Source organism: Coregonus clupeaformis, unplaced genomic scaffold (genome assembly GCF_020615455.1).
Source record: "Coregonus clupeaformis isolate EN_2021a unplaced genomic scaffold, ASM2061545v1 scaf0108, whole genome shotgun sequence".
NCBI lineage: Eukaryota > Metazoa > Chordata > Actinopteri > Salmoniformes > Salmonidae > Coregonus > Coregonus clupeaformis.
The window spans coordinates 470,231-483,567 of NW_025533563.1; the positions used below are offsets into that span (position 1 = coordinate 470,231).

Consider the following 13,337-nt stretch of genomic DNA (forward strand, 5'->3'; position numbering starts at 1 on the left):
CAGTGCGTCGCCCATATCGCCCTAATGAACACACCGCCCCTGCATACAGTATAGAACACCATATAGAAGACATAGACATATCATTACATACAGTATAGAACACCATCTAGAAGACATAGACATATCATTACATACAGTATAGAACACCATATAGAAGACATAGACATATCATTACATACAGTATAGAACACCATATAGAAGACATAGACATATCATTACATACAGTATAGAACACCATATAGAAGCCATAGACATATCATTACATACAGTATACAACACCATATAGAAGACATAGACATATCATTACATACAGTATAGAACACCATATAGAAGACATAGACATATCATTACATACAGTCTAGAACACCATATAGAAGACATAGACATATCATTACATACAGTATAGAACACCATATAGAAGACATAGACATATCATTACATACAGTATAGAACACCATATAGAAGACATAGACATATCATTACATACAGTATAGAACACCATATAGAAGACATAGACATATCATTACATACAGTATAGAACACCATCTAGAAGACATAGACATATCATTACATACAGTATAGAACACCATATAGAAGACATAGACATATCATTACATACAGTATAGAACACCATATAGAAGACATAGACATATCATTACATACAGTATAGAACACCATATAGAAGCCATAGACATATCATTACATACAGTATAGAACACCATATAGAAGCCATAGACATATCATTACATACAGTATAGAACACCATATAGAAGACATAGACATATCATTACATAGAGTATAGAACACCATATAGAAGACATAGACATATCATTACATACAGTATAGAACACCATATAGAAGACATAGACATATCATTACATACAGTATAGAACACCATATAGAAGACATAGACATATCATTACATACAGTATAGAACACCATATAGAAGACATAGACATATCATTACATACAGTATAGAACACCATCTAGAAGACATAGACATATCATTACATACAGTATAGAACACCATATAGAAGACATAGACATATCATTACATACAGTATAGAACACCATATAGAAGACATAGACATATCATTACATACAGTATAGAACACCATATAGAAGACATAGACATATCATTACATACAGTATAGAACACCATATAGAAGACATAGACATATCATTACATACAGTATAGAACACCATATAGAAGACATAGACATATCATTACATACAGTATAGAACACCATATAGAAGACATAGACATATCATTACATACAGTATAGAACACCATATAGAAGCCATAGACATATCATTACATACAGTATAGAACACCATATAGAAGACATAGACATATCATTACATACAGTATAGAACACCATCTAGAAGACATAGACATATCATTACATACAGTATAGAACACCATCTAGAAGACATAGACATATCATTACATACAGTATAGAACACCATATAGAAGACATAGACATATCATTACATACAGTATAGAACACCATATAGAAGACATAGACATATCATTACATACAGTATAGAACACCATATAGAAGACATAGACATATCATTACATACAGTATAGAACATCATCTAGAAGACATAGACATATCATTACATACAGTATAGAACACCATCTAGAAGACATAGACATATCATTACATACAGTATAGAACACCATCTAGAAGACATAGACATATCATTACATACAGTATAGAACACCATCTGGAAGACATAGACATATCATTACATACAGTATAGAACACCATCTAGAAGACATAGACATATCATTACATACAGTATAGAACACCATATAGAAGCCATAGACATATCATTACATACAGTATAGAACACCATATAGAAGACATAGACATATCATTACATACAGTATAGAACACCATCTAGAAGACATAGACATATCATTACATACAGTATAGAACACCATCTAGAAGACATAGACATATCATTACATACAGTATAGAACACCATATAGAAGACATAGACATATCATTACATACAGTATAGAACACCATATAGAAGACATAGACATATCATTACATACAGTATAGAACACCATATAGAAGACATAGACATATCATTACATACAGTATAGAACATCATCTAGAAGACATAGACATATCATTACATACAGTATAGAACACCATCTAGAAGACATAGACATATCATTACATACAGTATAGAACACCATCTAGAAGACATAGACATATCATTACATACAGTATAGAACACCATATAGAAGACATAGACATATCATTACATACAGTATAGAACACCATATAGAAGACATAGACATATCATTACATACAGTATAGAACACCATATAGAAGACATAGACATATCATTACATACAGTATAGAACATCATCTAGAAGACATAGACATATCATTACATACAGTATAGAACACCATCTAGAAGACATAGACATATCATTACATACAGTATAGAACACCATCTAGAAGACATAGACATATCATTACATACAGTATAGAACACCATCTGGAAGACATAGACATATCATTACATACAGTATAGAACACCATCTAGAAGACATAGACGTATCATTACATACAGTATAGAACACCATATAGAAGACATAGACATATCATTACATACAGTATAGAACACCATCTAGACGTCATAGACATATCATTACATAGAGTATAGAACACCATATAGAAGACATAGACATATCATTACATACAGTATAGAACACCATATAGAAGACATAGACATATCATTACATAGAGTATAGAACACCATATAGAAGACATAGACATATCATTACATACAGTATAGAACACCATATAGAAGACATAGACATATCATTGCATACAGTATAGAACACCATATAGAAGACATAAACATATCATTACATACAGTATAGAACACCACATAGAAGACATAGACATATCATTACATACAGTATAGAACACCATATAGAAGACATAGACATATCATTACATAGAGTATAGAAGACATAGACATATCATTACATACAGTATGGAACACCATATAGAAGACATAGACATATCATTACATAGAGTATAGAAGACATAGACATATCATTACATACAGTATAGAACACCTCTAGAAGACATAGACATATCATTACATACAGTATAGAACACCATATAGAAGACATAGACATATCATTACATAGAGTATAGAAGACCATATAGAAGACATAGACATATCATGACATACAGTATAGAACACCATATAGAAGACATAGACATATCATTACATACAGTATAGAACACCCTCTAGAAGACATAGACATATCATTACATACAGTATAGAACACCATATAGAAGACATAGACATATCATTACATAGAGTATAGAACACCATCTAGAAGACATAGACATATCATTACATACAGTATAGAACACCATCTAGAAGACATAGACATATCATTACATACAGTATAGAACACCATCTAGAAGACATAGACATATCATTACATACAGTATAGAACACCATCTAGAAGACATAGACATATCATTACATACAGTATAGAACACCATATAGAAGACATAGACATATCATTACATACAGTATAGAACACCATCTAGAAGACATAGACATATCATTACATACAGTATAGAACACCATCTAGAAGACATAGACATATCATTACATACAGTATAGAACACCATATAGAAGACATAGACATATCATTACATATAGTATAGAAGACATAGACATATCATTACATACAGTATAGAACACCATCTACAAGACATAGACATATCATTACATACAGTATAGAACACCATCTAGAAGACATAGACATATCATTACATACAGTATAGAACACCATCTAGAAGACATAGACATATCATTACATACAGTATAGAACACCATATAGAAGACATAGACATATCATTACATACAGTATAGAACACCATCTAGAAGACATAGACATATCATTACATACAGTATAGAACACCATATAGAAGACATAGACATATCATTACATAGAGTATAGAACACCATATAGAAGACATAGACATATCATTACATACAGTATAGAACACCATATAGAAGACATAGACATATCATTACATAGAGTATATCATGGATGACATGTATAAATCCTTCCTTTATATTTCCTGTAACCCTTTCCATTCCAGTAGCCTTATTACTGGCTAGGGTTACTGCTGCTAGTACAGTGGAAGAATGAGGCATCACAGTACTTTTACACCACTGGACTAACAGGAATAAGTACACACCAATAAACACACTGTAATGTAAAGTGTTACATCATTCTCAATGATCAGTCAATACATACGGTATTCATTTCAGCTACAGTACATTCCATTCATTTCAAGTCCCCCCTCACCCATTGTAGCTAATTATCTATAACACATTGTACAGTTTTACAACCACGTATTAGTTATTATGGATGGTTATAGTTAGTGTCATAGCACGTAAGTTTAAGGCATTACACAATTCATTAGGAGCATTATACATATGTACTTCATAGAAACTGTTACCCTTCATATATTCTAACCACTCTATTTAATGTATTCCATATTAAGGGCCCTAACCTAGGAACACAAATCTTTGTCTCTATTAACATTGCGTACAGTTCTCTCTCTCTCTCTCTCTCTCTCTCTCTCTCTCTCTCTCTCTCTCTCTCTCTCTCTCTCTCTCTCTCTCTCTCTCTCTCTCTCTCTCTCTCTCTCTCTCTCTCTCTCTCTCTCTCTCTCTCACTCTCTCTCTCTCTCTCACTCTCTCTCTCCTCCCTCTAACCCTCCACCCCTCTGGTAGAACCAGGAAGTCCCTCCCCCTCCCACAAACTCTCTTCTGTGGAAACGAAACTTATCTGATTCTCTGTGTCGTCTGTCTGTGTGAGAGTGAACAACCGTCCAAATGGCTCAGCAGGGAGTTTTGCTGGACCAGGACCAGTTCTGTTGTTCTGTCTGTCTGGATCTACTGAAGGAGCCGGTGGCTATTCCCTGTGGACACAGTTACTGTAGAAGCTGTATTGAGGGCTGCTGGGATCAGGATGTTCTGAAAGGGGTCTATAGCTGTCCTCAGTGCAGAGAGACCTTCACTCCAAGGCCTACTCTGAGGAAAAATACCATGTTGGCTGAGTTGGTGGAGAAACTGAAGAAGACAGGACTCCAGGCTGCTCCCCCTCCTGCTCTGTGCTATGCTGGACCTGGAGATGTGGCGTGTGATTTCTGCACTGGGACCAGAAAGCAGAAAGCCCTCATGTCCTGTCTGGTGTGTCTGGCCTCTTACTGTGAGACTCACCTCCAATCTCACTATGAATCTCCTGCTTTGAAGAAGCACAAGCTGGTCAAAGCCACCGCACAACTACAGGAGAAGATCTGCTCTCATCATGACAAACTGCTGGAGGTTTTCTGTCGTACCGATCAACAGTGTATCTGTTATCAGTGTGTGATGGATGAACATAAAGGCCATGAAACAGTGTCAGCTGCAGCAGAGAGGACTGAGAAACAGGTAAGACCAGAACAACTTGTTGGTGACTGTCTGATAAACAAATAATTAAAGATACAGTAGGAACTAAGTCTGTTTGAATATGAGAGAATTCAAATGAAATATATCCACGGCAGAAGAAATATGAACACAAACTTTGGTGTATATTGAGTTTGCTCCAAATGTATCACCATTTTCTAAAGTCAAACACTATTATCATTCCGAATGCCCTTTTAGGAGTTCAAAGTTCAGCCTCAACCCCTTGATACATGTACACCTACCATAAACACTATAATCATTAACATAGCAACATAGAAAATGTCATATGGTAAAGGGACTACCTCAAGATTTTAGACCTTCCTCTCTATGGGCCCTATGTCACATTACTATACTATTGATCTACTGGACAAATAAAGCTTGATAGCTCATTGAAGAGTGATTCTCCACAGAGGCAGCTGGGGATGAGTCAGCAGAAAGTCCAGCAGAGATTCCAGGAGAGAGAGAAGGAGCTGAAGAAGCTCCAAAAAGCTGTGAAGTCTCTCAAGGTGAGTATTGTTGACCAGAGGATTTTACCTGTCTCCTCCAGTCAGAGAGAGAGATAGGACCCCTCTCCAATCCCACTGACCCCACTATGTCTGGACCCCTTTCAGAGAATAGACTGCTTAATGTAACTGATGGGATATGAACCTGGGTCTTGATCATTACACCAAGAGGACATTCCCCATTAGGCCGTGGGCCGACACTGATTTTGAAGTTGCAGGCAGGGCTACCTCATCACATAACTTTAAGTAACCATGACTGACTCATGTCCCCTATACATACAGCGGCTTGCGAAAGTATTCTCCCCCTTGGCATTTTTCCTATTTTCTTGCCTTACAACCTGAAATTAAAATTGATTTTTTGGGGGGTTTGTATCATTTGATTTACACAACATGCCTACCACTTTGAAGATGCAAAATATTTTTTTTTGTGAAACAAACAAGAAATAAGACAAAATAACACAACACTTGAGCGTGCATAACTATTCACCCCCCCCCCAAAGTCAATACTTACAGGTTTCCCTCCAGAATGTCCCTGTATTTAGAGCCATCCATCATTCCTTCAATTCTGACCAGTTTCCCAGTCCCTGCCGATGAAAAACATCCCCACAGCATGATGCTGCCACCACCATGCTTCACTGTGGGGATGGTGTTCTCGGGGTGATGAGAGGTGTTTGGTTTGCGCCAGACAGAGCGTTTTCCTTGATGGCCAAAAAGCTCAATTTTAGTCTCATCTGACCAGCGTACCTTCTTCCAAATGTTTGGGGAGTCTCCAACATGCCTTTTGGCAAACACCAAACGTGTTTGCTTATATTTCTTTAAGCAAAGGCTTTTTTTCTGGCCACTCTTCCATGAAGCCCAGCTCTGTGGAGTGTATGGCTTAAAGTGGTCCTATGGACAGATACTCCAATCTCCGCTGTGGAGCTTTGCAGCTCCTTCAGGGTTATCTTTGGTCTCTTTGTTGCCTCTCTGATTAATGCCCTCCTTGCCTGGTCCATGAGTTTTGGTGGGCGGCCTCTCTTGGCAGGTTTGTTGTGGTGCCATATTCTTTCAATTTTTTAATAATGGATTTAATGGTGCTCCGTGGGATGTTGAAAGTTTCTGATATTTTTTTTATAACCCAACCCTGATCTGTACTTCTCCAAAACATTGTCCCTGACCTGTTTGGAGAGCTCCTTGGTCTTCATGGTGCCGATTGCTTGATGGTGCCCCTTGCTTAGTGGTGTTGCAGACTCTTGGGCCTTTCAGAACAGGTGTACAGTGGGGGAAAAAAGTATTTAGTCAGCCACCAATTGTGCAAGTTCTCCCACTTAAAAAGATGAGAGAGGCCTGTAATTTTCATCATAGGTACACGTCAACTATGACAGACAAAATGAGAGAAAAAAATCCAGAAAATCACATTGTAGGATTTTTAATGAATTTATTTGCAAATTATGGTGGAAAATAAGTATTTGGTCAATAACAAACGTTTCTCAATACTTTGTTATATACCCTTTGTTGGCAATGACACAGGTCAAACGTTTTCTGTAAGTCTTCACAAGGTTTTCACACACTGTTGCTGGTATTTTGGCCCATTCCTCCATGCAGATCTCCTCTAGAGCAGTGATGTTTTGGGGCTGTCGCTGGGCAACACGGACTTTCAACTCCCTCCAAAGATCTTCTATGGGGGTTGAGATCTGGAGACTGGCTAGGACACTCCAGGACCTTGAAATGCTTCTTACGAAGCCACTCCTTCGTTGCCCGGGCGGTGTGTTTGGGATCATTGTCATGCTGAAAGACCCAGCCACGTTTCATCTTCAATGCCCTTGCTGATGGAAGGAGGTTTTCACTCAAAATCTCACGATACATGGCCCCATTCATTCTTTCCTTTACACGGATCAGTCGTCCTGGTCCCTTTGCAGAAAAACAGCCACAAAGCATGATGTTTCCACCCCCATGCTTCACAGTAGGTATGGTGTTCTTTGGATGCAACTCAGCATTCTTTGTCCTCCAAACACGACGAGTTGAGTTTTTACCAAAAAGTTATATTTTGGTTTCATCTGACCATATGACATTCTCCCAATCCTCTTCTGGATCATCCAAATGCACTCTAGCAAACTTCAGACGGGCCTGGACATGTACTGGCTTAAGCAGGGGGACACGTCTGGCACTGCAGGATTTGAGTCCCTGGCGGCGTAGTGTGTTACTGATGGTAGGCTTTGTTACTTTGGTCCCAGCTCTCTGCAGGTCATTCACTAGGTCCCCCCGTGTGGTTCTGGGATTTTTGCTCACCGTGGAGCTCACATCTTGCGTGGAGACCCAGATCGAGGGAGAATATCAGTGGTCTTGTATGTCTTCCATTTCCTAATAATTGCTTCCACAGTTGATTTCTTCAAACCAAGCTGCAGATTCAGTCTTCCCAGCCTGGTGCAGGTCTACAATTTTGTTTCTGGTGTCCTTTGACAGCTCTTTGGTCTTGGCCATAGTGGAGTTTGGAGTGTGACTGTTTGAGGTTGTGGACAGGTGTCTTTTATACTGATAACAAGTTCAAACAGGTGCCATTAATACAGGTAACGAGTGGAGGACAGAGGAGCCTCTTAAAGAAGAAGTTACAGGTCTGTTAGAGCCAGAAATCTTGCTTGTTTGTAGGTGACCAAATACTTATTTTCCACCATAATTTGCAAATAAAGTCATTAAAAATCCTACAATGTGATTTTCTGGAATTTTTTTCTCTCAATTTGTCTGTCATAGTTGACGTGTACCTATGATGAAAATTACAGGCCTCTCTCATCTTTTTAAGTGGGAGAACTTGCACAATTGGTGGCTGACTAAATACTTTTTTCCCCCACTGTATATATACTGAGATCATGTGACAGATCATGTGACACTTAGATTGCACACAGGTGGACTTTATTTAACTAATTATGTGACTTCTGAAGGTAATTGGTTGCACCAGATCTTATATAGGGGCTTCATAGCAAAGGGGGTGAATACATATGCACACACCACTTTTCCGTTATTAATGTTTTTGATTTTTTTTGAAACAAGTTATTTTTGTCATTTCACTTCACCAATTTGGACTATTTTGTGTATGTCCATTTCATAAAATCCAAATAAAAATCAATTTAAGTTACAGGTTGTAATGCAACAAAATAGGAACAACGCCAAGGGGGATGAATTCTTTTGCAAGGCACTCTCTCGCTCTATTTCTCAATTCAATTCAATTCAAAGGGCTTTATTGGCATGGGAAACATATGTTTATGCTTCAGTAAAGTTAGCTTCTTAGAGTTCATAGCAATGGTTATCAACTGTACCGCAGTAATGGAATGTAAATCCCAGAAAATAGATGTTGTGGTGGCAGCTGCAGAGAAGTATTTGGGCATACAAGATTAGACTTCAGAAGAGTTACAGGGTGTGTTGAGTGGTGGTGTCCCGTCCTCCCAGGCCGTTGGCATGGGTCAAGATCTGTTTCTTGCTTTGCTCTTAGGAACAGGACACCATTGAAAGGAGTGATTTCTGGGGTAGCGTTAAGTGTGGAGGTGGAGGAATTAAAGTTGAAGATTCCTGGTGTTTGTGATTCCCGCCGTTTGGTGGGACGCAGACCCAGTGGTGAGCGTGGTGAAACAGAGGAGTCACTGTCAGTCCTTTTGAGTTTTGACCCGACAAAGTCATGTTAGGATATATCAGTTATCCTGTTAGAGCTTTTGTGCCGAATCCACTGCACTGATTCAGGTGCAACGTTTATGGTCATGTTGCAGCAGTTTGTAGGAGGGGGATTCCAAGATGTGGGAAGTGTGCAGGAGGGCATGGGATAGAGGATTGTGTAGTTTCGGTGGATAAAGTTGTGTGTCAACTGTAGGGATGCCCATGTGGCTGGGGATCGGAAGTGTCCGGTGCGAGAGAGGCAGGTTGAGGTGGCTAGAGTCAGAGTAGTGCAGAAGGTGTCGTATGCTGAGACAGTGAAGGAAGTAGAGGAGGATGGGTCAAGGGTGAGAGATCCTGAGAGGATCCCTGTGAGTAGTAGATCTGTGCCAGCACAGAGGGATAGGCCAACGAGTGATATATGCTTTAGTAAAGTTAGCTTCTTAGAGTTCATAGCAATGGTTATCAACTGTACCGCACAAATGGAACGTAAATCACAGAAAATGGATGTTGTGGTGGCAGCTGCAGAGAAGTATTTGGCCATACAAGATTTGACTTCAGAAGAGTTACAGGGTGTGTTGAGTGGTGGTGTCCCGTCCTCCCAGGCCGTTGGCATGGTGCAGGAGCAGATAGGGTCAAAGTAGTGGAATGGGGTAGTGGGTATTTAATGAGTGTAGGGTTAGTTGGAAGGTTTTTAATTAAATGTTCCTTTCCCCTTTTCCCATTTTGTATCACAAAGTAAAATAGATTTATATTATAGTCCAGTTGGGGGCGGTAATGCAACATATTGGATTTCAACCGCCGTTAAACTCCAAAGAAGAAGAAACTTTATATTATGGCAATGTACAGTGTTGTAACGATGTCTCTGCCTCTCTCATTCCATCACTTTTGCAGTAGTTGGTTGTGTGGGTCTCTGCCTGTCAGCACCCCATTCATAACCAATTGTTGATAGATATTTATAGAGCTCTGATCAGGACGACAATTGATTACTGGTGTACAGTTTATGAAACAGAGGTAAAGACTTGGCTTCAGAAGCTGGACAGAATCCAGTATATAACTTTAAGGATATGTATTGGTGCATTTAAATCAACATCTGTATGTGCCTTACTGGTGGAGGCAGGAGAGATGCCTTTGGATATACAGCGTAAAAAATGGTCATTATCTTATTGGATTGAAAGGCTGTGAGGTTGAGCATCCCACTGCTACTGTTCTAGATGACTGTTGGGAATATACTAGTAGACAAGGCAGTGGTTTTGGTTGGACAGTTGGAAAGCTTGCTGATGAGAGTGGTTTGAGGGAGTTGGAGGTTGGCCCTTCTGTGGTGATAGGGGATGTTCCTCCATGGTTACTCCCAGACCCTGTTGTTGATCTAACCTTGGTAGAGAAAAGGAAAGATTGGTCAGAAGTCAGTGATATAGAGAAACTGGTTGACAATTACATTGGTAGAAGTTTTTATGCTTTTCTACCACTTTTCACAGATGGATCCAAGTACCCAGATAGTGGGCTCACAGGAGCAGGCGTTTACGTTCCTGAATTTGATGTGCAGATATGTAGAAGACTAACAGATGAACTGTCAGTATACTCAGTTGAACTGTTGGCGATAATAGTTGCCCTCCAGTGGGTGGAGGACGTACAACCTGTTAGAATTATAGTATGGTCAGATTCTCTGTCTGTAATGAATAGTTTATCATCTGGTAAATCTAATAGGAGTGACCTGCTATTGGAGGTATTAATGTTATTATGGAGAATTGAGAGAGTGGGGGTAGTAGTGACATTCTGCTGGGTCCCAGCACATTCTGGTGCGGAAGGGAATGAAATTGTAGACCAGTTAGCTAAAAGAGCTTTGAAACGAGATATAATTCATATTAATGTTCCACTGGGTAGAGGTGAGGCCAAATGTAAGATCAGAGCCATTTTGATAGATGTGTGGCAGAAGAGATGGTACTCTGAGCACAAGGGCCGGCATTTATATGAATAGTTTACAGTTTTACAGATAGGTCGATGGACCAAGATTCAAAGGTCAGATTAGGAAGGAAGAGGTGGTGTTTACTAGATTGCGCTTAGGACATTGTACATTGAACTCGTCATTACATCTGGTTGGCAAGCATGGGAATGGTTTGTGTCTGGAAGGTACGGTCGATGAAACGGTGGAGCATGTGTTGTTATATTGTTGTAAGTATGTTGAAGAGAGGGAAAGATTGAAGTGTAGGCTCATTGAGGTTGGACGGGGTTGGGGGGGGTTTGGAAGGGATTTTGGGGATGGGGGAGGGTCTATTAGAAGTTAGTAGGGCTCTTCTTTATTTTCTCAGAAGTACTGAGTTAGGTAGGAGGATTTAGAAATGTTGGAAACCGTGATTGACCACACACTCCAGCACAGTAGGTGGCGGCATGCACCTTTAACGTTGGTTTGTGGACCGCCATTATATCATAGAAGAAGAAGTTGGTTGTGTGAGAGATTTGTGGTTCGTGAGGAGGGCTACTATTCTTTTTTCTTTTGGTTCTTGCGTATTTTATGAATGTATTTTCTGATGGTGGAGGGTTTGTTTATTGGTTTCCACTGTTTATCGTTTAGAGTTGAGGGGGGAGTAGGGGTAGTTTGTTAGGGCGGCGTGATGGCCTCAACCGAGTGGAGAAGAAACGCTGTCGCTTCGGGTCCGTTCCGGAGAAAGGTGTGGAGGAAGTTTTGCTCATGGTCGGCGAACAGGTTGGAGCGGAACATCTGGACTCTGCATCCAGAATGAACAAGGCGGTGGTTGGGTTAATGAAAAAGGTTTGTCTTGTTGTGAGGGGTGTGTTGGTGCAGATGTCGCCTCTTTCGATAAGAGTTGTGGTGGCTAATCTGCCTCCGTTTATTGCTTCCGAACAGACCCCAAGTAGTTGGTTAGTTTTGGTAAATTTGCAAGTGGTTTCCGTGTGCTCTCGGCTGGGTGCCAAGCGGAATCCGTTAAACATGTCTCTTTTCGTAGACAAGTGTTTGTTTCTTAACAAACCTCAAGGTTACACAGGGGAGGGGTGGAAAAAAGGGTTTGCTAGCACAGATAGTTTTGGGTGTTTCTAGTGTGGGGATCATCAGTTATAGGCTACAAGCAGCAATATGATTGATAGGTAGGACAGGTATTGAACCCAAATAATCCCTACTCAGATGCGCTAACCTCAACCCTAGTAAACATGCATTATAAAAACCTTCTATAGAAAATGATCTCATATTGGGAGTAAATAGCCTCTGAATAGAAAATAAAAAACACAGCATCTTCCAGCCCACCAATAAATGACATAATGCAACCTTGGCGGTTATCATATTTACCTCAACATGCCCCTCGCTTGCCTGAGAAGGCAGAGTGCTCGATGTTGGTTGATGAATTTGACAATTAATGTACTAGGAAAATACGTTTTTGTCGACCAGAGGTGACTGAATTAATGTTTAAGCTTATTGATAATCATTATAGTAATGAAGTATAATTTCAAAACATGAAAGTTGGATTGGAGGATGCAATGGAGGGTTGCAGCTGGGCTACATGAGCTGAGGCAGGTTTCTGTAGTAACAGAGACTCCGGTGGGCGAAGGCTTGGTGGGCTCATCCCAGGAAATATTGCCTGTCATTGGGGAAGAGGCTCTGATCAGGGGGGAAGTGCAGGGGGGCAGAGACTGGGGAGGAGGAGGACGGTACCGTGCCAATGGAGGAGGAGGAAGAGGGGG

General features: G+C 39.8%; 1 protein-coding gene across 1 annotated transcript in view; it reads left to right on the forward strand.

The window, feature by feature from the left end:
• The first annotated feature begins 4,908 nt into the window (after nt 1-4,908).
• The window catches only part of LOC121563318 (tripartite motif-containing protein 16-like), a 48,823-nt gene continuing 40,394 nt past the window's right edge, over nt 4,909-13,337 (forward strand). Inside the window, exons 1-2 of the mRNA XM_045213395.1 lie at nt 4,909-5,505; nt 5,931-6,026. Of these exons, the coding sequence (XP_045069330.1) occupies nt 4,909-5,505; nt 5,931-6,026 (693 nt within the window). The remainder of the gene's footprint in view (nt 5,506-5,930; nt 6,027-13,337) is intronic.